The sequence below is a fragment of the Moschus berezovskii genome, chromosome 9 (genome assembly GCF_049115385.1).
Source record: "Moschus berezovskii isolate FMDL1 chromosome 9, NW_MosBer_1.0, whole genome shotgun sequence".
NCBI classification, from domain to species: domain Eukaryota; kingdom Metazoa; phylum Chordata; class Mammalia; order Artiodactyla; family Moschidae; genus Moschus; species Moschus berezovskii.
Window position 1 is genome coordinate 18,616,400 of NC_142468.1, and position 27,018 is coordinate 18,643,417.

A 27,018-nucleotide genomic window follows, 5' to 3' on the forward strand; every position below is an offset into this window, starting at 1 on the left:
CCCCTCAAATTCAACAATTCAGTTTGCTGAATTCTTCTATCCAGCTTACTGAGGCCTAAAACTTAGGAGTCATATTTTGATTTATTTCTCTTCCTCACCTTTTATAATCGATTCCTGCTCTTGAGTTTTCCCACAAAGAGAATTCTGTTGATCAACCAAAACTGAATTTATTAAACTTCCTGCAGCAAGGGAGAGCACCATATGATAGAGTCTTGGTAGTTAGGGGAAGTTGCTGCTGCTGCTGCTGCTAAGTCACTTCAGTCGTGTCTGACTCTGTGTGACCCCATAGACGGAAGCCCACTAGGCTCCCCCGTTCCTGGGATTCTCCAGGCAAGAACACTGGAGTGGGTTGCCATTTCCTTCTCCAATGTGTGAAAGTGAAAAAGTGAAATCGCTCAGTCGTGTCCGACCCTTAGCAACCCCACGGACTGCAGCCTACCAGGCTCCTCTATCCATGGGATTTTCTAGGCAAGAGTACTGGAGTGGCTTGCCATTGCCTTCTAGGAAAGGTTATTTCTGTGGTTTTGAGATCGGGACTCAGATGGTTTAAGGCAGGTCCTTCAAGGTGGGGAACTGGTTGGGATGGGCAGAGTTTGTGACACAATATTTAAAATTAATGTACATAGCAAGAAGAGCAATCTTTTATCATGTCAGGAGAACTGTTTACCCTGATGCACAAATTGTTTGCCCAGATAGATTAGTTTGTTAAACTTTCCTGACAAAGTGTAGCTAATTCTTGGCTTACAGTCTTATCATCTTGGGCAGAATGCTTTCCTGAAGCACAATTACATCATGTTGACTCAGTTAATTCATAGATTTCCTGAATCTGTGTTTGTTGATGTTGTTGCCTCTACCTGAAATAATCTTTTCCCTCCTACTTCCCACAGTATGTGACTGTTTTTTGTTCTTTTGAAACTTAACTCAGGCAGTGTCTCCTATTGGAAATGTTTCCTGAACCTAGACTGCTTCTAGGTGATATAGTATATAGTGCTGTTATTACATTCTCCATGTTGTGCAGAGATGAACCTTTTGTAAAGGGAGAGAGCCATCTAAAGGCCAGTTGTCTTATTAATTTCTGTATCTACTAGTAGTCATAACAGGGACCAGCACATGGTAAGTTTTCAGTTTTTACTAACCCAAACAAATTGGGTCAGAGGAGGAAGACCAGAAGAATAGGAGATAAGAGGTGATGATTTAACTTTAAATTAATGCGATTGAGGCAGTATCAGTGCACCCAAATACAGAAATTTAAGTGAGAGAGGAAGAGTTAAGAGTACAATTAGGAAATGGTCCTAATTGGGGTAATAGTTTGTGTTGATTATTTCTCCAAGAGTGATAATGCAAAAAGAACACCAATGGAGGATTAATATTTGAGGAATATCTACAGTGGGTGGGAGAAAGTAGAGGAAGCCCTCAAAGGCATTGGTAGAAACAGATGAGGATAAACCAGAGGATTTCCTGATTTGGGCAGTTAAGTTATACCCAGTGAGCTCTGAAAATCTAGTAGAATGGGGATATCATTTTTTAAAAATTTAGTTGTAGGACGAAATAAGTTTGTTCTCAGGTTTTATACTTAGAAAAATATATTCTTTACCTATATTCAACCAGGACTTCCACAGGGGGTATGATTTTCTTTATTTGGGAGTCAAGTTTAACCTTATTGAGGACCAGTAGTTAACATTACTTTGAATTAACATTTTCTATTTTTTCTTATCTTTTTTTTTTTTTTTTGGTAAGCAAAATCATTATACATAGATTACCTGAAAATGGAATATTTGGTTTCTCCCTTGTGTTAATTATTATCTTAATTGCTAATTTATTTTGTAGGCCAGTGATAGTTACACATTAAGAAGTAGCAAGCAAGATATTATGATTATGTATTTTCTTTTTACCAAGTTCATTTTGGAACAGTTACAGATATATCACTAATTTTCAAAAAATTTCCAGCTCTGAAACCCTTTCCTTAAACTTTAACATGAAGCCCCAACATGTAAATCAGAGGAAGAGATGCTTGTGTGTTTGAAGCTGTGACAGGGACTGGAAACCCCTCCTGAGAGCTGTGTCAGTCTTCTAACCTCCTCGTCTTTCCTTCCAAACACCTGTGGTACCTCCTCTGTGGTACCAGGAGTTCCACAGGGACTCCTCTGTGGAAATTGTAGGGCCACCTAAAGCATAGTTCAAAAATCACTGATATGTAATTCTCTTTGTAGAAACGCCGATGTCAAGCCATTTTAATACTGAAAGGGACATGATATTTAGACCCTCAAATCAGATGATACTTCCAGTCTGTCATCTTTATTGATCAGTAGAATGGTACAACAACAAAGAGCAAATAAATTTGTACTGGTGCTGTTTTAGACAGAGGTTGGCTATCAGGGCTTCCCTGATAGCTCAGTTGGTAGAGAATCCACGTGCAGTGCAGAAGACCCTGGTGCCATTCCTGGGTTGGGAAGATGCACTGGAGAAGGAATAGGCTACTTACTCCAGTATTCTTGGGCTTCCCTTGTGGCTCAGCTGGTAAAGAATCCACTTGGAATGCGGGAGACCTGGGTTCAATCTCTTGGTTGGGAAGATCTCCTGGAGAAGGGAAGGGTTACCCACTCTAGTATTTTGGCCTGGAGAATTCCATGGACTGTATAGTCCATGGTATCACAAAGAGTTGGACATGACTGAGCTTCTTTCACTTCACTTCACTGGATGTTTTCCTTTCAGGGAAGTTGTCCACATAGTTCCTTTGTCAGTGGGAGTTTGGCCTACTATTAAATGCAGTCTCTTCCAGCATTGATGATTCTCTGGTCTTACTGTCTACATTTATCCTACCTTGTACATACCATCTAATAGGATGGGATCTATTGTATCTTTCATTTCTTCAGCTTTATAGTGTGCTTTATATGTGACAGGCACTGTATTAGGATGGAAGGGTACTATTTAAACAAGTAAGTGTAAACAGATAAGATACAGCCTTCCATAAAGGAAATAGAAAATTGCTATAAGGTTTGAGGAGTACACTATAGAGGTAAGCAGAGGGTGTTCATGGGACTCATATGAAATGAAAGGACCCAGACCAGATAGGGGCTTTTCAGAAAAAATGCTAGCTTCTATGAAGACTGAGCTGACTCTTTGAAAATGAGTAAACTTGAACCAGAAGCAAATAGAGAAAGCTTTTTGTAAGCAGAGGAAGGAACATGTACAGAGGCTCTGAAAGATAGCCTGCCTTGTTTAAAGTAGTTTGAGTAGTTGAGTATGCCTGGAGCTTAGCATGTGAATGGAGCTGGTGGGTGAAGCCAGATGAAAAAAGACTGTTTGCACCATACTTGGGAATTTGGACTTTACCCTAAAAGTGATGTGAAGCAACTGAAGGATTTTAAGCAGAGTAATTAATGCTGGGAAAGGTTGGAGGCGGGAGGAGAAGGGGACGATGGAGAATGAGATGGCTGGATGGCATCACCGACTCTGTGGACATGAGTTTGAGTGTACTCCGGGAGTTGGTGATGGACAGGGAGGCCTGGCGTGCTGTGATTCATGGGGTCGCGGAGAGTCGGAACGACTGAGTGACTGAACTGACTGACTGAACTAATTAATGGTCAGATTTGTGTTTTAGAAAGATTAGTCAGGAGAACAGATTAGAGTAGATCTCTTTTGGAAGCAGAGAGACCATTAAGTTATTAAGCTTTTGCAATGATATAAGCAAAAATGAGGATAGTAGAACTTACATGGTGGGTGGGGAAATTAATTCAGGATATACTAAGGAAATTCATAGTTATTGGTCAGAGAAAGAATAAAAGTAGAGGTGACTTTCAGGTGTTTGACTTGGCCAGCTGGGTAAGTGTATAGTCTATTTTTCTAAGAGAAAGAAATTAAAAAGAAAGGCATCATACAGACTTTTTTCTCAAGATTCTTAGAGTGCCACCTTGAGCAAGGATATGGATGTTTTTTATTTTCTTATATTTGTATTTGTATGTATTTTTGAAATGTGATATGAAAGTATATAACAGGATATATTATCAAGGAAGATTAAGGAATTCTTTTTGGAAGTCTATTAGATTAAAGTAGACTCTCATTTAAAGAAGTTTAGGAATAAGTGCAAAGGAATAAAAGCAAAGGAATGGGTTACCTTTTGTCTATCCAGTCCTTTGATTATTTAATATCCACCTTGCCTACTCTATACATCAACTTTGAATTGAGAAATAATAAATTCATTTTTAGAAAATCCAGAGATTTTATCATTCATCTCTCAGAATTTTTACCTTTTAAGAAAATGTGTGGTAAGATTGGCCTGTCTGTGTGAATTAGATAATTTGGTAATAGTTCTGCTGTGGCATTATGCACTTTAAAATACAAAATGATTTCTCTGAATGCAGACTTTGATTTTCAAGTCTTTCATCGGTGTTATGTGGGAATTAATGTTCCATCCCTTGTTATTTAATGTTCCCGGCAGAGATGTTTCCTTTATATAGCTTTGTCACATCATTTTCTCAAGTTAAGATCTCCTTTAGGCTGGTTGAGGTGCTTAAATCTCTCATGGAAAGAATGAGCAATGCTCCTTAACAGAAAACTGAAGGTATTGGTTTCAGATTTTGAGATTTGCTTTATAAAGGGATACATTCATTATGCTTATTGACTCCTTTTTTAAAAATTTTTATTTATTTTTTTACAGTTTTGTTTCTTTTTTTTTATTGGAGGCTAATTACTTTACAATATTATATTGGTTGGTTTTGCCATACATTGACATGAATCCGCCCCGGGTGAACATGTGTTCCCTTCTTGAGCCCCCCTCCTACCTCCCTCCTCCCCATATCCTCCCTCTGGATCATCCCCATGCATCAGCCCCAAGCATCTTGTATCATGCGTCGAACCTGGACTGGTGATTCGTTTCACATATGATAATATACATGCTTCAATGCCATTCTCCCAAATCATCCCACCCTCTGACTCTTAAATGCTCCATTGTTTCTTATTAGATAAGTCTTCCTCTCTGCAGTTTTGTGATTTCTTCTGTACCTTTGAAAGCATTAGAGAAGTGCCTCTTCTAGAAACAAAACAAAAATACTGTAGTTTAAACCGAAAAGATTCCCAAATTTCAGTGTTTCAGAATGATTTTTTCCTGATAAAGATCAAAGTTTTCAGAATATTTTCAGAAATTCTTAGCAGTTTATAATTTGGTCTACATGTACAAATTTCCTTTTTCAGTAGTTAAAATGGATTTGAGAGGTAGATCAGTAGGAATAGTCATTGGTTTATTACAATTAAAGTGCTTGAAAGTTCTTAGAATAACATCTCTTCAGATCCTACAAGAGGTTATTGTTGTTTTACTAGAACTAGTATTATAATTGTCTTTGCAAAAAGTGAAATGATTTCTTTGTTTGAACTTAGGGTTACTCTAAAAGGAAGTATGTTTAATTGCTCATTTTTCCCTAAAACAAAACCTTTGATTTGGGATAATAGTTTTTTATTAGTATTGTAATCTGAACTTTAAATATGTGAGAAGGTAGTAACTTCCTTTTCTTATTTCTTTTACAGCTTGTAAAAATCAAAATGAATAAACTACGGCAAAGTTTTAGGAGAAAGAAAGATGTTTATGTTCCAGAGGCCAGTCGTCCACATCAGTGGCAGACAGATGAAGAAGGAGTTCGTACTGGAAAATGTAGCTTCCCAGTCAAGGTAAGACCTCATGTTTCTATAAATCTAGATGTGGAAAAGAACTGACAGTTTATTGTATGTGAAATTCCATTAATTAGGACAGTTAAAACACTTCAAAAGCTAATCTCTTTATATTCTGCTTCAATGGCAGAATTAGTAAGAAGAAAAATAGATTATAATTAACGATTTTTCTCCTTATACTTATTTATTTATTTTTAAATATATATGTTTTATTGACTTACATTGTTTCAGGTGCACAGCAAGGTGGTTCAGTTATACAAATATGCATATGTTATTTTTGAAACTATTTTCCACCATAAGTTATTACAAGATACTATAGTTCCCTATGATATACAGTACACCTTTGTTGCTTGTTGCATATCTGTTTTTTAATTAGAAATCTAGCATTCTATTTATACTAAGTCAAACAAGTGGAATCAAAAATGTCATAATTTTTTAGTTAGGCAAAAATTCATAAGTTCTCTAAAATATATATATTATACATATTTATATATATGTATACAAAAGCTTTTCTACTGTATTTGATAAAAGCTTGAGAAAGAACAAGCAACAAGAAGAGAAGAGATGAAGAAATTGGAGAACATAAACTAAATGAAATGCTAGCCCTGAATATGAAATAGAAAAAGTGAAACAAATTAGATAAAAGTAAAAGATCATCATATAGTCCAATTGTTTTTAAACATGTCTGCTCATTAGAAACATATCTGGAGCTCTGGAGAAAAAAAAGCAATACCTGAGCATTTGTAGTTTTCAGAAAATTTCAAGATACTTCTGATATGCATGTAGGTTTTAAAAAGTGATTTTAAAAGGTTTCTCTAATAGATCCTAGTTTTGGTGATACAGAATTCTATTATTTTTCTGTTGACAAATCATGATACAGTAGTATTAAGTGAGTAATAGTTACATAATCACAGTAGTAAAAGATTTGTTTATCAGTTTTCACAGTCAGTTCAGTTCAGTCGCTCAGTCATGTCTGACCCCATGGACTGCAGCACACCAGACCTCCCTGTCCATCACCAACTCCCGGAGTTTACTCAAACTCATCTCCATTGAGTTGGTGATGCCATCCAACCATCTCATCCTCTATTGTCTCCTTCTCCTCCTGCCTTCAATCTTTCCCAGCATCAGGGTCTTTTCCAATGAGTCAACTCTTTGTACAGGTGGCCAAAGTATTAGAGTTTCAACTTCAACATCAGTCCTTCCAATGAACACCCAGGACTGATCTCCTTTAGGATGGACTGGTTGGATCTCCTTGCAGTCCAAGGGACTCTCAAGAGTCTTCTCCAATAGCACAGTTCAAAAGCATCAGTTCTTTGGCGCTCAGCTTTCTATATAGTCCAACTCTCACATCCATACATGACTACTGGAAAAACCATAGCTTTGACTAGATGGACCTGTGTCAGCAAAGTAATGTCTCTGCTTTTTAATATGCTGTCTCGGTTGGTCATAACTTTCCTTCCAAGGAGTAAGCGTTCATGGTTGCATTCACCACCTGAAGTGATTTTGTGAGCCCAAAAAGATAAAGTCTCTCACTGTTCCCATTGTTTGCCCCATCTGTTTGCCATGAAGTGATGGGACCAGATGCCATGATCTTTGTATTTTTAGTGTTGAGTTTTAAGCCAGCTGTTTTACTCTCCTTTTTCACTTTCATCACAAGGCTCTTCTGCCATAATGGTGGTGTCATCTGCATATCTGAGGTTATTGTTATTTCTCCTGGCAATCTTGATTCCAGCTTGTGCTTCATCTAGCCCAGCATTTCTCATGATGTACTCTGCATATAAGTTAAATAAGCAGAGTGACAATATACAGTCTTGACATACACCTTTCCCAATTTGGAACCAGTCAGTTGTTCTTTTGAACTGCATTCAAATGGGTATATCTTTCCTTTTCTGCTTTGCCTTTAGCTTCTTTTCTTTTCTCAGCTCTTTGTAAGGCCTTCTCAGACAACCGTTTTGCCTTTTTGCATTTCTTTTTCTTGGGGATGGTCTTGATTACTGCCTCCTGTACAATGTCATGAACCTCAGTCCATAGTTCTTCAGTCAGTCGGTCTATCAGATCTAATCCCTTGAATTTATTTGTGACTTCCACTGTGTAATCATAAGGGATTTGATTTAGGTCATACCTGAATGGTCTAATGCTTTTCCCTACTTTCCTCAATTTAAGTCTGAATTTTGCAAGAAGGAGTTCATCATCTGAGCCACAGTTAGCTCCCAGTCTTATTTTTGTTGACTGTAAAAATAAGTCCTGTAATCAAGGAAATCCTGTAATCAAATCCAGTTGCCCTCAAGACCAGATTACCTGGGGATTCCCAGTCCCTTTGTCAGATCCCCAGGCTATAAAGCCTTATGTGGGGTTTACAACCTTCACAGTAGTGGGAGAATTTCTTTGGAATTATTGTTCTGCAGTCTGTGGGTCACCCACCCACAGGGTGTAGAATTTGATTTTATTGTGATTGTGCCCGTCCTACTGTCTTGCTGTGGCTTCTTTGTCTTTGGATGTAGATTATCTTTTTTAGTATTTTTTCCAGTGTCCTCCTGTTGATGGTTGTTCAACAGCTAGTTGCAATTTTGGATGCACTGACATCAGTGTCCTTATTCTGAAAAAAAAATTATTGTGATTTTTCTCCTACTTTTTTACTGCCTTGGTACTGTGCATGAAACATGGATTAAAGCCTCAGAAAGAAAAACAGTCAATATGATTGAAAAAGTGATTTTGAGAATCTCTGGGAACTTAATACATGACTCTTAAAATACACAAATTTTCCACAGTCCGTCAATGATGAAACATTTTTCTAATCACTTAGCTTTGTCTGTGCAATTTATTTGTTGAAACTTCTTTTATAGGAATAATTTAATGTTTAATTTTAAGTGGTTAGTATGATATTAAGATTAAAAAAAAACAACCCCACCTCTCTTACATAAAACCTAATGCTCTTTTCTAGTGCCCCACACCCAGCCAAACAGTAGATTCATTTTGACTATACAAATCACGTATTAAGTATTGGGTTCCTTAATATCTTGCAGAAAAACCCAAATGAACTTTTTGGCCAACCTGATATGTTGAAGTGGGTCCTCTTACACATTGCTGAGTGCTTGGAGGATACTTTGCAACCTCATGGGAGGGCAATTTGGAAAATATCAGTTAAAATTTTCAATGCACTTTTCATTTGACTAGCAATTTTACATTTGAGAATTACATCTATAGATATATACTGGCGTTAGTGATCATTCTAGCAATTTGTTTATAATAGTAAAAATCTGGAAACTCAGTTAAACATTCTGAGACTAGATAAAGAAATTATATCTGTTGAGGGGAATTATTTGACACTTAAAAAAAGAATAAGGTAGATCTATCTTCACATATTTATAAATTTTTTTGATCTGGCTATATGCCAGACAGATTTTAAGTGGTAAGCAAATAAGACATAGTCCTCATTCTGTGGAGTTTATAGTCTCCTTATGGGGGAGAGACGTTAATTTGATATCTGTATTAATAATACATGATTAAAGACTGAGATAAGTGCTTTTATTTACTTTATCTCTTTTCAAAAGTTTTTTTTTTTAAATGTAGCTGATACGCATGTTGGTTTCAACTGTACATCTAAGTGATTCAGCTATACATTCTTTGTTTACATTCTGTTCTATTATAGGTTATTACAAGATGCTGAATATAGTTCCTTGTGCTATATATACAGTAGGTCCTTGTTGTTATATATTTTATATATAGTAGTGTGTGTATTTTGATCCCAAACTCCTAACTTCCCCCCCCTTCCCCTTTGGTAACACTAAGTTATGGCTGAGTAATAGTCCATTGTGTGTATATATCACATCTTCTTTATCCATTCATCTATCGACGGACACTTGGGTTATTTCCATGTCTTGGCTAATAGTGCTGCTGTGAACATTAAGGTGCATGTATCTTTTTGAATTATAGTTTTCTCCTTTATATGCCTAGGAGTAGAATTGCAGGATCATGTGGTAGCTCTGATTCTAGTTTTTTAAGAAACCTCCATACTATTATCCATAGTGGCTACACCAGTTTACATTCCCACTAACAGTGTAGGGTGGTTCCTTTATCTTGGTGCCCTTTCCAGCATTTATTATTTGTAGACTTTTTGGCATGGCTATTAACCAGATTTAGAAAAGGCAGAGGAACCAGAGATCAAATTGCCAACATCCATTGAATCATCGAAAAAGCAGGAGAGTTCCAGAAAAACATCTACTTCTGCCTTATCGATTATGCCAAAGCCTTTGTGTGAATCACAACAAACTGGAAAATTCTTCAACCAATAGGAATATCAGACCACCTTACCTGCCTCCTGAGAAATCTTTATGCAAGTCAAGAAGCAACAGTTAGAACTGGATGTGGAACAACAGACTGGTTCCAAATCAGAACAGGAGTACATCAAGGATGTATATTGTCACCCTGCTTATCTAACTTATATGCAGAAAACATCATGCGAAATGCAGGGCTGGATGAAACACAAGCTGGAATCAAGATTGCCGGGAGAAATATCAATAACCTCAGATAGGCAGATGATACCAACCTTAAGGCAGAAAGCGAAGAACTAAAAAACCTCTTGATGAAAGTGAAACAGGAGAGTGAAAAAATTGGCTTAAAATTCAACACTCAGAAAACAAAAATCATGGCATCTCATCACTTCATGACAAATAGATGGGGAAACAGTGAGAGAGTTTATTTTGGGGGGCTCCAAAATCACTGCAGATGGTGACTGCAGCAATGAAATTAAAAGACGCCTGCTCCTTGGAAGAAAAGCTATGACCAAGCTAGACAGCATATTAAAAAGCAGACATTACTTTGCCAACAAAGGTTCATCTAGTCAAAGCTATGGTTTTTCCAGTAGTCATGTGTGGATGTGAGAGTTGGACTATAAAGAAAGCTGAGTGCCAAAGAATTGATCCTTTTGAACTGTGGTGTTGGAAAAGACTCTTGAGAGTGCCTTGGACTGCAAGGAGATCCAAGCAGTCCATCCTAAAGGAAATCAGTTCTGAATGTTCATTGGGCAGACTGATGCTGAAGCTCCAATACGTTGGCCACCTGATGCAAAGAACTGACTCATTGGAAAAGACCCTTGATGCTGGGAAAGATTGAAGGCAGGAGGAGAAGGGGATGATAGAGGATGAGATGGTTGGATGGCATCACCAACTCTATGGACATGAGTTTGAGTAAACTCCGGGAGTTGGTGATGGACAGGGAAGCCTGGTGTGCTGCAGTCCATGGGGTTGGAAAGAGTCGGATACAACTGAACAACTGAACTGAATTGAGTCTAACTGGTGTAAGGTAATACTTCATTGTAGTTTTGGCTTTCATTTCTCTAATAGCTAGCAGTGTTGAGCATCTTTTCATGTGGCTATTAGACATCTGTATGCCTTCCTGGGAGAAATGTGTATTTAGGTCATCTGCTCATTTTTTTATTGGGTTGTTTGATTTTTGATATTGAACTGTACAAGCTATTTGTATATTTTGGAGGTTAGCCCCTTGTTGGTTGTACTGTTTGCAAATATTTTCTCCCAGTCTGTAGGTTGTCTTTTTTTTGTTGTTATCTGTGGTTTTCTTTTCTGTGCAGAAGTTTTTTAGTTTAACTAGGTCATATTTGTTTGAGATAAGTGCTTTTTAAAAAGGGAATCTGATTCTCTTAATAGCACGTAACAAAACAACATGACCCAGACTATAGGATCAGGGAAGGCTTCCTTGAGAAAGTAAAGTTTGACCTGATATCTAAAGGTTTAGTAGGAATGAATTAGGTGTGAAGATAGGCAGAGCATTTCAGAATGATGGAAAGTATATACCTAAAAGAAAGCTATAGTGTCGGAAGTTTAGATGAACCTGGAAAGAAGTAGGGCAAAGATTTGTGTTTGATGTTAAGGATTTGGGACTTCTAGAGTAATGGAATTTTAAAAAATTAAAAGATGCTTGTTCCTTGAAAGAAAAGCTATGACAGACCTAGACAGTGTATTAAAAAGCAGAGACATCACTTTGCCGACAAAAGGTCCGTATAGTCAAAGCTGTGGTTTTTCCAGTAGTCTGGAAACTGCGGTTTTTCCAGTAGTCTGGAAACTGTGGTTTTCCATTAGTATATGGATATGAGAGTTGGACCATAAAGAAGGCTGAGTGCCAAAGAATTGATGCTTTTGAACTGTGGAACTAAAGGAAATCAATCCTGAATATTTATTGGATGGACTGATGCTGAAGCTGAAGCTCCAGTGCTTTGGCCACATGATGGGAAGAGCCAACTCATTGGAAAAGACCCTGATGCTGGGAATGACTGAAGACAGGAGGGGAAGGGAATGACAGAGGATGAGATGGTTGGATGGCATCACCAATTCATGAATGGACATGAGTTTAAGCAAACTCTTGGAGATGGTGAAGGGCAAGGAAGCCTGGCATTCCGCAGTCCATGGGGTCACAAAGAGTCAGACATGACTGAGCAATTGAACAACAACATCGTGGTTACAAAGAGTCTGGTGAAAGATTACTAATCCAGAGGGTAGATAATGGTAGGCTGGACTACGGTGGTGACTACTGAGATGAAAAGAAAAGTAAATTGAAAGATAATTGAGATAAAGGCAGCAGGAATTGGAGACAGATTGCATCTAGGAAATGAAAACGGGTAGTATTAAAGAGGATACCTAGTATCTTGTCCCAAACTGATAGAGGTGGTGATCACTGATACAGGAAATACTGAAAGAATGTTCTCTGCATGTGCTTATGCAGAATATTTTACGGCATCATTAAGTGATAAAGGCAAGGTACAGAACAGTTTATATGGAATGATTCTTTTTATAGTTAAATAGAAAAAAAATTAAAACTTCCTGGTGGTCCAGGGGTTAAGAATCTACCTTCCAATGCAGAGGATGTGGGTTGGATCCCTGGTTGAGTAACGAGGATCCCACATGCTGGGAGGTAACTAAGCCCACTTGCCACAACTAGAGAACCCATGTGCTGCAACTAAAACCCAGTGCAGCCAAAAATAAATAATTTTAAGAAAAGAAAAGAAAATATGTATTTGCTCGCATATGTAAGAAATATCTGTAAGAAGACAAAACAGGTAATTCAGAACTCTGGTAGTAAAGAATTGGTGATTTGTTTACTTTTGAATATATGTCCTTTGGAATTAGTGGCATTTTCTTAATCATGAACATGTATCATATTTATAATTAGCATAAATATATTTTTTAAACCTCATAGGATTCATAATTATAGTAAAGTTAATTGAAGCACTTTTAATTGGCTACAAAATACATAGCTTTAAAGTATTTTATGTAAGATAAATAAGGCTCAGTATCTTTCTGTATAGTTCTCATTTGTCATAAGAAATTGCTGGTTGGGATGTATTTTAGAGGTAGGCACAGAAGATATAAAATTTATATCTTAGAAGGACTTCCCAAGCAGCGCTAGTGGTAAATAACCTGCCTGCTAATGCAGGAGACATGAGCCATGGGTTCAATCCCTGGGTCAGGAAGACCCCCTGGAGGAGGAAATGGCAACCCTCTCCAGTATTCTTGCCTGGGAAATCCCATGGACAGAGGAACCTGGCGGGTTATGGTCCTTAAGGTCACAAAGAGTCTTCCACACTTAACATGCACACACACTATCTTACACAGGTCAGTCAGTCAGTCAGTTCAGTCACTCAGTCGTGTCCAACTCTTTGCGACCCCATGAATCACAGCACGCCAGGCCTCCCTGTCCATCACCAACTCCCTGAGTTCACTCAAACTCATGTCCATCGAGTCGGTGCTGCCATCCAGCCATCTCATTCTCTGTTGTCCCCTTCTCCTCCTGCCCCCAATCCCTCCCAGCATCAGAGTCTTTTCCAGTGATTCAACTCGTTGCATGAGGTGGCCAAAGTATTGGAGTTTCAGCTTTAGCGTCAGTCCTTCCAATGAACACCCAGGATTGATCTCCTTTAGAATGGACTGGTTGGTTCTCCTTGCAGTCCAAGGGACTCTCAAGAGTCTTCTCCAGCACCACAGTTCAAAAGCATCAGTTCTTCGGCGATCAGCTTTCTTCACAGTCCAACTCTCACATCCATACATGACCACTGGAAAAACCATAGCCTTGACTAGACGGACCTTGGTTGGCAAAGTAATGTCTCTGCTTTTTGATATGCTATCTAGGTTGGTCATAACTTTCCTTCCAAGGAGTAAGTGTCTTTTAATTTCATGGCTGCATTCAGCATCCGCATTGATTATGGAACTCAAGAAAATAAAGTCTGTCACTGTTTCCATTGTTTCCCCATCTGTTTCCCATGAAGTGATGGGACCAGATGCCATGATCTTAGTTTTCTGAATGTTGAGCTTCAAGCCAACTTTTTCACTCTCCTCTTACACTTTCAAGAGGCTTTTTAGTTCCTCTTCACTTTCTGCCATAATGGTGGTGTCATCTGCATGTCTGAGGTTATTGATATTTCTCCCAGCAATCTTGATTCCAGCTTGTGCTTCTTGCAGCCCAGCGTTCCTCATGATGTACTCTGCATATAAGTTAAATAAGCAGGGTGACAATATACAACCTTGACGTATGTTGTACCATGTCCAGTTCTAACTGTTGCTTCCTAACCTGCATACAGGTTTCTTACACAGGTAAGGCAGCTTATTTAGAGTGTTTTTGTTTGGTCTTTCAAGATGTTCATCTTCTCTGCTCTGTGTGCCTCCCTTGCCTCCCTTACCTGCCTTCCTTCCAACCCATCCCATCCCACCCTGTCCCACACACTTACATGCAGGTGACCTAGGGTAGAATGGGAGAATCAAAACCAGAAATTTCCCCCCCATAACCTAGAAATAGATGCATTTTCTCAGTCAAACTGGGCAAATGATATCTGGGCTTGCCTTAGAAACCATGAATTCTAAGCTAGTATTGGATTGGTATGAAAAGTTCCCCATGTGGGCAGCTAGTAGGGCGATGGGCATATCCACTGAGGGAGAACATATTTGGGGGTAGAGATGAGTTCCTTTTGAGGGACGTATGAGAGATGCACATGCAGAGCCCCACTGACCAAAAGCACCATGGGCTTTGATTTTGAGGTTACAAATTTTAGTGAGTAGGTGAGTTTGCAAATATGGAATCCTCAAATAATATATATATAGCTATATATAAATCATCATTAGAATCATGTGTCAGTGAGAGTGCCTAAGTGAGAAGAGAAGGCCTGGGACAGATACAGAAAGGACAGGCAGTATAAATGAGTATCTTCAAAGGAAAATAAGAATGAGTAGCCAGAGAGATAGACAAGAAACCAGGATAATGTAGTCTCAGACACCAAGATTTTCAAGGAAGAATAAGTGGTCAAATGCTGTAAAGAAATCAAGTAAGAAATGAAACTTCATTAGACTAAATATTTGAAGGTGTTGGTGATTTAGAGTGGAGTCATGGGGATGGAATCTATGTTGAGTGGACGGATGCAAAATAAGGAGATAACAAATCTAGAGATTACTAATCCCAGAAATTTGTCAGACAAGGTCATGTGATGAGAGAAGGGTTCAAGGGGGGGAAGTATTGCAAGAGGTAGAAGAAAACTTTTGGTGGTAATGGCTGATTGTGATGATGGTTTCTCAGTTATATATATGATTTAAAAACTCAACAGATTGTGTTCTTTATTTATTTATTTATTTTTTCAAAAACAATTTTAGGAATCTTTACTTAAAAACAACCTTATCTTAAAATGGAGTAACTTTGGTTTTACGAGCAGCAAGCAAAGTACAGAAGCAAAAATGCATTACAGGAGCATTAAGTTCTACATTAGGTCACAGCATCTAATCTGAAATCACACTCATAATATCATTTTTCAGGATATCTGGGAAATAGTTATTTCCCAGGATGTCTGAATCATAGCTACTCTATTTTGAATTTTAATTGTAAAAAAAAAAATTTTTTTTTAATAGCCTAAGCAGATTTCACCATTAATGATGTCAGTGTTTTTCTAGGTATGAGAAGATGCAAGAATTGGAACTCATAAAACCTTTTTCTGAAAAGATCTAACTATCTGAAGGCCTGTTCTGCCAGGTTTTTTTTTTTTTTTTTAGAGCACAGGGTGCCTCATTCCTGATTTTCACCCTGAACTTCTTTCTGGGGGTGTTGAAGGTCAGCAGCTTGCAATGGTCATGATGTAATCTTTGTAGAGGCAGCTGGCAAGTACCAACTTCCAGTCAGCAGCGTCCCTTCATAGCCACATATCTGACCATGTGACACCATTTCATGGCCATTGTGTCCCGCGGTGCTGGGAAGGCTCATTCCCAGGTCTAGGGAAGTGATGGGCCACTCAGTGTGCTAAAATTGGACCAGGCCTTGCAAGTAGCAAAAGTCTCTGGACCACTGTCTTACTAGCCTCCTGGTCCAGGAAAGATTGTGTTCTTTAAATGTGTGTATTTTGTTGTATGTCAGTTATACCTCAGTAAGGCAGTTAAATTTTGTTTTTCAGGAAATTTGTCTTCAAAGGAGACTAGAAAGGCAGAGTAACAAAAGGAGTGTGAGGTTGAAAAACTATGTGTGTGTATTTTGTTTTGATTTTTTTTAAACAGATGTATTAGATATAATTTGCATACAGTGAAGTTTACTGATTTAAAGTGTGTAAATCACCAGTGGCTTGATTTTGTGTTGAATTTTGTTTTCAAAATGGTAGAGACATGAGCATAAAGGTCTCCACAAAGAAGCATGGAGAGAGTGGATTGGTTCTAGAGTGGAAGGAAGATGCTGCTTCTATTTTAACAGTAGCAAAGGTGGAAAACAGGGCAAATGCACTAAATTTATGGTGTTGGTGGCCTGAAATTGATGAGATTCTATTCTAAAGATATATTTTCTCAAAGAAATAAGAAGTGAAGGCATCTGTAGAAGAGCAGAGAGAGAGAGATTATAGAATTAGATTTTGAAGACTGGCATAGCTACTCTAGAGAACAGGCAATACAGACTATGCAATTACTCGAAATAGAAATGCAGTTACTAGACATTAGTCAAATGAAGCTCCAGCTGGTTTGATCTCTGCCATGTGTTTTTAAATATACTGGTGCCTGTGAAAGTGTAATAATATTAGAGCAGTGATTAAAGTAGGTTTCAAAGCTTGTCTTACAATTCTGTCTGCTAATAAAAAAAAAGATACTATTAATAAACAGAATTATGTCCTCGCTTATTATTATCAAACGGTAAAGACCGGGGGAACAAATGCATTTTGTATCAGAATGGGTCGACTCTTTACAGACAGATACATGGAGGCTTCCCATTACTTTCCGTTGGCTAAGATGGAATCAAGTCAAATCTATAGTTGAAAGTCAAGAAAACAATTATTTGATATTTGCAGCCTGTACCAAGGAGGCAAGCTCTTCTTGCAGGGATTCCAGTTGAAAGGATGACTGTCATGTAGGCAACTAGCAGTGTCACTATATCGTATATGATCTTCACTATCCTCTCATTTTGTGTTATTTTTTCCTACTGCCATGGCTTTAATCAAGTCCTCATCTTTGTTTTCTCCCTCAGACCACTGTAAGAGCTCTTGACTTTTTTTTTTTTTTTGCTTTTGATCTTGTTTCCCTTCCAAACTATTGTCTTAGTGCATAGTAGTGATCTTTCTAAATTGTAAATATAGTAATGTCACTTTCCTGCTTCCTGTGCTTCAGTGGCTCTGTAATAAAATTCTGGAGAGGCATCTAGACTTTTGTAAAAGCATACATTTTTAAGCCAAACTACCTGAATTTGTGTTTGATCTATGCCAGTTACTATTAACTGTATGATCTGTCTTAAAAATGACTTACTCTCTGATGAATGGATTAGGAAGATGTGGTATGTATATACAATGAAATATTAGCCATAAAAAAGAATGAAATAGGGACTTCCCTGATTGGCCCAGTGGCTGAGACTCCACATTCCCATTGCAAGGGGCCTAGGTTTGATCCCTTGTCAAGTAACTGGATCCCACGTGCCACAAATAAGAGTTCATGTGCTGCAAGTAAGACCTGGTGCGGCCAAATTAAAAAGAAAGAGAAGTTTTACCTGTTGACACAATGGATAAGAATCCGCCTGCCAGTTTAGGAGGCACAGGTTCGATCCCTGATCCAGGAAGATCCCAAATGCCTCGGAGCAACCCAGCCTGTATGCCACAACTTCTGAAGCCTATGTGCTGTAACATCTGAAGCCTGCAAACATAGAGCCTGTGTTCCACAGCAAGAGAAGCCACTGTGATGAGAAGCCCTTGCACTTCAATGAAGAGTAGCCCCCGCTCACTGCGACTGGAGAAAGCCCGTGCACAGCAGTGAAGACCCAGAACAGCCAAAAATAAATAAAGAATGAAATAAAGCCATTGGCAGCGACATGGATGGACCTGGAGATTATCACACTAACTGAAGTAAGCCAGAAAGAAAAAGATAAAAAACATATTACTTATATATGGAATCTTAAAAAAAAATTTTTTTTAATGAACTTATGTATCAGCGCAAAACAGAAGTAGAAGCACAGATATAGGTAACAAATTTACAATTACCAAAGGGGAAAGTGGGTGCAGGATAAATTAGGAGTTTGGGATTAACATATATACACTACTATATATTAATATAAAAAAGATAACCAACAAGGACCTGCTGTATAGCACAGAGAACTATCCTAATTTTTTTGTAATAACCTATGAGGGAGAATCTGAAAAAGAATATGTGTGTGTGTGTGTGTGTATGTGTATGTGCATGTGCATGCACTAAGTCACTTCAGTTGTGTCCAAGTCTGTGCAACCCCATGGACTGCAGCCTGCCATGCTCTATGGGCTTTTCCAGGTAAGAATATTGGAGTGGATTGACATGCCCTCTTCCAGGGGATCTTGCTGACCCAGGGATCAAACTGGCATCTCTTAGTCTAACCTGCATTGGCAGGCAGGTTCTTTACCACTAGTGCCACCTGAGAAGCTGGGCGGCCAGGAAGCCCACATGCGTGCATGTGTGTGTGTGTGTGTAAATTGAATCACCCTGAAACAGTTTAAATCAACTATATGTTAATAAAAAATTTAAAAAGAAATTACTTAGCCTCTCTGTGCCTCAGTTTTTTCATCTATAAAATGAGAACTGGAATTAGTATAAGTTATGAAAATTAAGTTAGGGCTTCCCAGGTAGTGCTAGTGGTAAAGAACCCGCCTGCCAATGCAGGAGACGTCAGAGATGTGGGTTTGATCCCTGGGTCAGGAAGATTCCCTGAAGGAGGGCACAGCAGTCCACTCCAGTATTCTTGCCTGGAGAATCCCATGGACAGAGGAGCCTGATGAGCTACAGTCCATGGGGTCATAAAGAGTCGGACAGGACTGAAGCGACTTAGCACACCTGAAAATTAAATGAGTCGATACATTATATGAAAAACACACCACTAGCACATAGTGCTGCTGCTGCTGCTGCTGCTAAGTCACTTCAGTCGTGTCCGACTCTGTGCGACCCCACTGCAGCCCACCAGGCTCTGCCGTCCCTGGGATTCTCCAGGCAGGAACACTGGAGTGGGTTGCCATTTCCTTCTCCAATGCACGAAAGTGAAAAGTGAAAGTGAAGTCGCTCAGTCGTGTCCGACTCTTCTCGACCCCATGGACTGCAGCCTACCAGGCTCCTCTGTCCATGGAATTTTCCAGGCAAGAGTACTGGAGTGGGGTGCCATTGCCTTCTCTGAGTACATAGTGAGTACACAGTAAATATTTGCTGCTGCTCTTGTTATTGGTTAGATAACAACTGACTGTTGAAGTTTTTAATCTGCATTTCTTATTTTTTGGGTGTTTTCCTTAATTGATTTTTTAAAAAACACTGCAAGTTAAATATCTTCTCTTGAAAAGGAGTCAAGTTTTTGATAGATGTTTGGTGCCTGAGGACTTATGCATTGGTCATACCAACCTTTCTTAGCTGTAAAAATTCTGTTTATCCCAGGAGATATTTTCTGTTGCTTACAATTTTACTGCTTGAGTGTGACAGTTTTCTGCATACTCAATGTTTCATTTCAAAGCTGCTTCACACTGTAAAACTTAATGTTCAGTCGTGTATGAAACCAATGAAATAAATCAACTGAAATGACAGTTGGTTGAACAGATACATTATATTCACATATAAGCTTGCTAGGATGCTGGCAGTGGCTAGTACTTCATAATTTGCTCTTCTTTCTGTAACATTAGAAATTTGAAAAAAAATGTGTCTTTGCATTGGAGCAGTGAGATATTTCAGATAAGCTTTTAACATAAATTGTGACGTGTTCTCCTACCTTCAAACTTATATCAGCTATGCTTTTCTTTTTAACCTTATGTAGCTCGTAACATTTGCATTCTGTTCTACACCATTGATTGTCTCTCTGTTTTGAGTTTATTGTAAAAGTTTTCATTATTATGACTTATTATTGTTTCAGTTCAGTTCAGTCGCTCAGTTGTGTCCGACTCTTTGCGACCCCATGAATCACAGCAAGCCAGGCCTCCCTGTCCATCACCAACTCCCAGAGTTCACTCAAACTCATGTCCATCAAGTCGGTGATGCCATCCAGCCATCTTATTCTCTGTCGTCCCCTTTTCCTCCCGCCCCCAATCCCTCCCAGCATCAGAGTCTTTTCCAGTGAGTCAAGATGGCACTAAGTAATGTGTTACATTTCTTTCTCTGTGAGTCCAGTAACCCATTGACATAGTCAGAAGATACTCACTGAGTGCTTGTTGTGTTGCAGACATCTGGGCACTGTGAACACAAGGGAACAAAATGGACAAAATCTTTGCACAGTGCATACATTCTAGTGTACATTAACAGTGAACAAATAAATATATACACAGTACCTAATATATAAAAAGGGAATGAGGTGTTAAGGAAGTGCCATGGAGGGTGAGATTTAAAATAGGATCATCAGGGAAGCCCTCATGAAAAGTGATTTTTTTTTTTTTACCAAAGACCCAAAAAAAGAAAGCAAATTCTTAGGTGTCTAAGGAAACAGATTGTAGACAGCAGTACTTTTCAGTACTATCAGACCTATCACCTGTTAATTTACTAGTTATATGGCCTTGTCTAAAGCACTTAACTTTTTTGACATCTAGTGTCTCATTTGGAAAGGGGAAGTTTTTTTCATCGCTTTATTTTAAGCTTTAAATTTAAGTGATTAGATTTAACCCATATGCTTAGTTCAGTTTTTTTTTTTTTTGGGGGCTGTGCTGAGTGACTTGTGGGATCTTAGTTCTGCAACCGGGGATTGAACCCCAGCTCTCAGCAGTGAAAGCACAGAGTCCTAACCACTGGACCGCTGGGGTGTTCCCATATATACTTAGTTTAGATCAATTGTTCAAATGTAATTGTGCTCCAAATTTATACATAAAAAATAGTCCGTTTTAATTTAGCTACTTCTTTTTGATAAAAACCCCTAAACAAGCTTTGATGTATGTCGTGCACATCTGCATCCTATTTGCTATATAACATAGGCTATGTTATATGTGCCTTATAGCTTCTTATAAATTAATGACTGTCACTTTTTGTTAATGTTGAGAACTGCTGACTATGTAGTCTCTCACATCAGAGCTCTGCAATTCTTCTCATGGATAACAGTATGAAAGCAGAGGCATAATCTACTTTTTAAATATTTTTTTCAAGAAAATGAAAAATGACGTAGTTCATCCAAGAATGAAATTCTACATACTAGTTTTTCTAAGCTACATTTTTGTGACTAAAAGTCCCTGACTCAGAGAGAGTTTGGAAAAGGCATACAGACAAAAGAAGTCGCAGTGTCAAATATTTTAGCCATTAAAGCATAAATCAGCTGCAGTTCTTCAGTGAGATAGTGTCTCAGAGAGGAAAAGAGACCTTTTTAATAATGTTTTTTTCAGTTGGCATGTTTTTCTCATAGACACAAGGCTGATTTCCATCTCCACATTTCTAAAATAGATTATGTGATTGAGTCAGTCCATGTGAGATACTTTTATTTTCTTCTTTTTACCAAGTCTTTTCTTCAAGTCTTCCTTCCTTTCCCCCTCTCTCCCCGCCCCCCATCATAAATACCTATATGTGACCAGTAGAGTTGATCAAGATGATAGAATAAAACCTTTGGAAACACTTTGAAATCTCTATTCATTTCTCCAAATTGGAAGGGAAGAGGTTAATAGTCATCATATGCAGATGACATGATGCTTTATATAGAAAACCCTAAAAACTCCACACAGAAACTTTTAGAACTGATAAATGAGTTCAGCAAGGTACAGGATGCAATATTATCATACAGAAATCTGTTCCATTTCTTTACACTAACAATGAAATAGCAGAAAGAACAAGTTTTTTTTTTAAAAAAAAAATCCTGCTTAAAATTGCATCAAAAAAGATAAAATACCTGGGAGTAAACCTGGCCAAAGAGGTGAAAGACTTACATGCTGAGAACTGTGAAACATTGATAAAGGAAATTGAAGACAGTTCCAAGAAATAAAATGATATCCCATGCTCTTGGGTTGGAAGAATTAATATTGTTAAAATGGTCATACTACCCAAAGCAATCTACAAATTTTGATGCAATTCCTATCAAATTACCTATGACATTTTTCACAGAAGTGGAACACATACTCCTAAAACTTATGCGGAACCACAGAAGACCCAGAATTGCCAAGGCAATCCTGAGGAAAAAGAGCAAAGCTGGAGGCATTAACCATGACCCCCCTCCCAACTTCAGACAATACTACAAAGCTACAGTAGTAGTAGTTGTTTAACAGTAGTTAACAACGTGGTATTGGTGTAAAATCAGACATATGGATCAGTGGAACAGAATAGAGAACCCAGAAATAAATGTATACACCTGTGGTCAATTAATCTTCAACAAAGGAGGCAAGAATGTACACTGGAGAAAAGACAGTCTCTTCAGGAAGTGGTATTAGGAAAACTGAACAGCCACATATAAATCAGTGAAGTTAAAACACTCCCTCACACCACGCACAAAAATAACTCAAACTCAAAATGTCCTAAAGACTTAAATATTAGACATGACACCATAAAACTCCTAGAAGAGGACATAGGTAAAACATTCTCTGACGTAAATCCTAGTGATATTCTCTTAGATCAGCTTCCCAATGCAAAAGAAATAAAAACAAAAGTAAACAAATGGGACTTAGTCAAACTCAGAAACTTTTGCACAGCTAAGGGAGCCATAGACAAAAGACAACCTGTGGACTGGCAGAAAATACTTGGAAACGATATGACCAACAGGGACTTAATTTCCAAATATATAAGCATTTCAGTACAGTGTAATATCAAAAAACAAACAACCCAATGAAAGGGTGAATAGAAGACCTAAATAGACATTACTTCAAAGAAGACATACAGATGGCCAACAGGCACATTAGAAGATGCTCAACATTGCTGATTATTAGAGAAATGCAAATCAGAATTACAAAGAGGTTATCACCTCATAGCAGTCAGAAGGGCCATTATCAAAAAGCCTACAAATAATAAATGCTGACAAGGGTTTGGAGAAAAGGGAACCCTCCTTCACTATTGGTGGGAATATAAATTGGTACAGCCACAATGGAAAACAGTATGCAGTTTCCTTAAAAAAAAAAAAAAACTAAAAATAGAATTACCATATGATCCAGCAATCACACTCCTGGGCATATATCTGAGGAAAATTATAATTCCAAAAGATATATGCAGGTACTTACCTGGCAGTCCAGTGGTTTAGACTGCATGCTTCCACTTAGTCCCATCCCTAGTTGAGGAACGAAGATCCCACAAGCTGTGTGGTGCAGCCAAAACATAAACATGCACACACATACACACAAAAGATACATACACCAGTGTTCATAGCAGCTCTGTTTATAATAGTTAAGACATGGAAGCAACCTAAGTATCTATCAACAGATGAGTGGATAAAGGAAATGTGGTGTATATATATACACACACACACAATGGAATATTACTCAGCCGTAGAAAGAATGAAATAATGTCATTTGCAGCAACATGAGTGGACCCAGAGATTATCATACTAAGTGAAGAAGTCAGGGAAAGACAAATGTATGATGTCTCTTATACGTGGAATCTAAAAGAGATGATACAAATGAACTTGTAAAACAGAAACAAACTCAACAGACATAAAAAATGTACTTAGAGTTACTAAATGGGAAAGAAGAGGGAAGGGATAAATCAGGAGTTTGGGACTAACAGATGCACACTACTGTATATAAAAAAAATAACCAATAAGGACCTATTATAGCACAGGGAGCTATATTCAATATCTTGTAATAACCGATAATAAAAAAGAATCTGAAGATGAATATATAAAATATATATAACTGAATATATTATTTAATTCACTTAAAAGTGAATCTTGCTGTTTTATGTTTATTCAAAATTACAGCAGTTACAATTTTTTAGACATTTAATTGTTTTGCCCTCAGTTTATGATTTTTATGATTGATACCTCAGGTATTTTGTTACCTAAAGTCCAGCAGTTTTCTAAATTGATTTTAATTTTGTAGGTTTTATGCATTCAGTCAGTATTGGAAAGATGGGAGTAAAAATGAAAAATTCAACATGTGAGCATTGTAAGACTGTTGTGGGTCAGGCTGCTTGGGTTTGAGCTTTCACTGGCTGAATGGTTTTGAGCAGCTTACTTAAACTCTCTATGCCTGTGTTTCCTAGGGCACTAGTTATTGTGCCCATGAGTTGCTACTGTTTCACCTTCATCCAGGGCCAAATGGTGGGAGATTCAGGGAGAGGGTAAGAAAGCAGAAGTGGGGGTTGGGGATGTTGACTTCACCTTTCTGGAATCACAGTCTGTGAGAGGTGCGTGGCTCTTGTAGGTTTCCCTTGCTGCTCCCACTGACACCACCACAGGGTTTCCTGGGGATTGGGGTGTGAAAGAACAAAAATAAATAAAAGGGATGGGGATTCCTATACTCTTTGAGGTTAAGGTATTCGCATACCTGGTCCTTGAGCCAGAGATAGAGTGCTTTTCCCAGAGTTCTCACTGTGCCATAGCACTCCCTTTTGGATATCTGGCTGTGTTAAGTTCAAGCTGAAGGGACCAAAGGAGGGAAGGGGGGCATGGAAGGTAAACTCCCTGCCATTTCAGAGATACCTTGAATTCTGATATTCTCTGATTTATCTTACACTGTTTACAGAGAACTCAGATAGGTGCTCCATGCATTCTATTCTGGTTTTATGATTTCATTCAGAGTGTGGGACAGGATGTCATGCTATACTAAGTCACTTCAGTTGTGTCCAACTCTGTGCAGCCCTATGGACTGTAGCCCACCAGGCTTCTCTATCCATGGGATTCTCCAGGCAAGAATACTGGAGTGGGCTTCCATTTCCTTCTCCAGGGGATCTTCCCAACCCAGGGATTGAACCTGCATCTTTTTAAGTCTCCTTCATTGACAGTGGGAAGTCAGGACAGGGTAAGGCATGTCTACTCCCATCTTACCAGAACCAGACTCTAAATTTCCTTTTAAATGAGCACTTGTGATATTGCCATCATCCCTTGTACTTTTTAACCCAAGACTATTGCCATACTAAGATACAATTTGAATAATGTTACTACCTTGCACAAAAAAAAAGCTTTTTAGCTCTCCATTGTCTCTGACTCATTTCAGTATTCAAGTTTCATAGCTGCATATACCTCATATTCTTGCCAGATGAGGAATACTTGCTGATGTTCATTATTCTTTTCCACACCTATAGCTTTTGTTAAGTTCTCCCTGCCTAAAATAGTTTTCCAGCCTTTCCCATATGGCTTTTTCAAGTTCTATACATATTTTAAAGCTCAGATGTACTGTCTTAAAATTTTAGTTTTCAGCCCTTTTCTTATGTGCTTCCCGTAAAAAGAGTATGTGTCTCTTCAGGCCTTGAATAGCGGTTATTTTTCTTTGTACCTTTTCAGTATATACACACACACATTCTTTGTTTTAGGATTATTTTTTATGTCTAGAGATACAGTGTCTAGCACAGGCTTTTATGCCTCAGATTCAGTAAATTCAGGTAACATTTACCTGCATGTTAACCTGACATTTACCTTTCCTTATCATGTTCTATTTCACCTACTCCCCTTTAACAACTCTTTGGGAACTTTATTCTTAATCTCATTCATATGAGGACACTGAGGATAAGTAAAGTCACATTATCTTAACTGTTCTGTAATGCTATGAGTTTCTTGAGTGGAATTTTAGTATTCAGTTTTCTACCACATAATGCAGCCATGAAATTAAAAGACGCTTACTCCTTGGAAGGAAAGTTATGACCAACCTTGATAATATATTAAAAAACAGAGACATTACTTTGCCAACCAAGGTCCATCTAGTCAAGGCAATGGTTTTTCCCGTGGTCATGTATGGATGTGAGAGTTGGACTGTGAAGAAAGCTGATCGCCGAAGAATTGATGCTTTTGAACTGTGGTGTTGGAGAAGACTCTTGAGAGTCCCTTGTACCGCAAGGAGATCCAGCCAGTCCATTCTAAGGGAGATCGATCCTGGGTGTTCATTGGAAGGACTGATGCTGAAGCTGAAACTGCAATACTTTGGCCACCTCATGCGACGAGTTGACTCACTGGAAAAGACTCTGATGCTGGGAAAGGTTAGGGGCGGGAGGAGAAGGGGACGACCGAAAATGAGATGGTTGGATGGCATCACCGACTCTGTGGACATGAGTTTGAGTGAACTCCGGGAGTTGGTGATGGATAGGGAGGCCTGGCGTGCTGTGATTCATGGGGTCGCAGAGAGTCGGACACAACTGAGCGACTGAACTGAACTAAACTGAACTGAACCACATAATGTCTACCATATAGTAGCTACTCAGTAAACACAGCAATATCCCTAACTCTTCTCTTCTTTCTGCAGTACCTTGGGCATGTAGAAGTTGATGAGTCAAGAGGAATGCACATCTGTGAAGATGCTGTAAAAAGATTGAAAGCTGTATGTATTTGATGGTTGCCAGTGTTGATCTGTATGCTATAAACACTTTCTCAAAAGATTTTGCTCAGTAAACTTCAGTGACCCACTATCCAGTAAGAACAGTGTTTCTTTTAGTGCAAAAGATGTGTGCTCATTAATAAAGAGCATTTCACGTTGTCCATCCAAAGATGTAAGTTTTAATGACCAGCTCCTTCATTGTAGGCCAGACATCATCTAAAAGATAGTTTTAATTCAGAACCAATGTTAAACTAGTGATATGAACTCTTATAGATGAAAAATATTCTAAAACCGGGGTATAACTATTTCAGTTAGTCACTTAACCTAGCTGTGATAACTGGGTTATAAACTGGTAATTTTAAATCTGTAGGAAACAGCTTTCCAGGGAAAAAAGTATAAAATAGAGATATCTGTTAATGGCTGGTGAGGTTTATTTTGGGGAGACTTACTATCATTACTGCTACTCCCCAGTTTCCTTCTCTGTACTTCTCTAACAT

General features: G+C 38.3%; 1 protein-coding gene across 11 annotated transcripts in view; it reads left to right on the forward strand.

Moving 5' to 3' along the window:
• Positions 1–27,018, forward strand: part of NUMB (NUMB endocytic adaptor protein) — a 176,226-nt gene that overhangs the window by 111,914 nt on the left and 37,294 nt on the right. For all 11 annotated transcript variants that reach the window (XM_055436776.2, XM_088839470.1, XM_088839466.1 and 8 more), the window contains 2 exons: positions 5,521–5,661; positions 26,450–26,524. In XM_055436776.2, coding sequence (XP_055292751.2) covers positions 5,536–5,661; positions 26,450–26,524 — 201 coding nt within the window. In that variant the 5' untranslated portion in view covers positions 5,521–5,535. The remainder of the gene's footprint in view (positions 1–5,520; positions 5,662–26,449; positions 26,525–27,018) is intronic.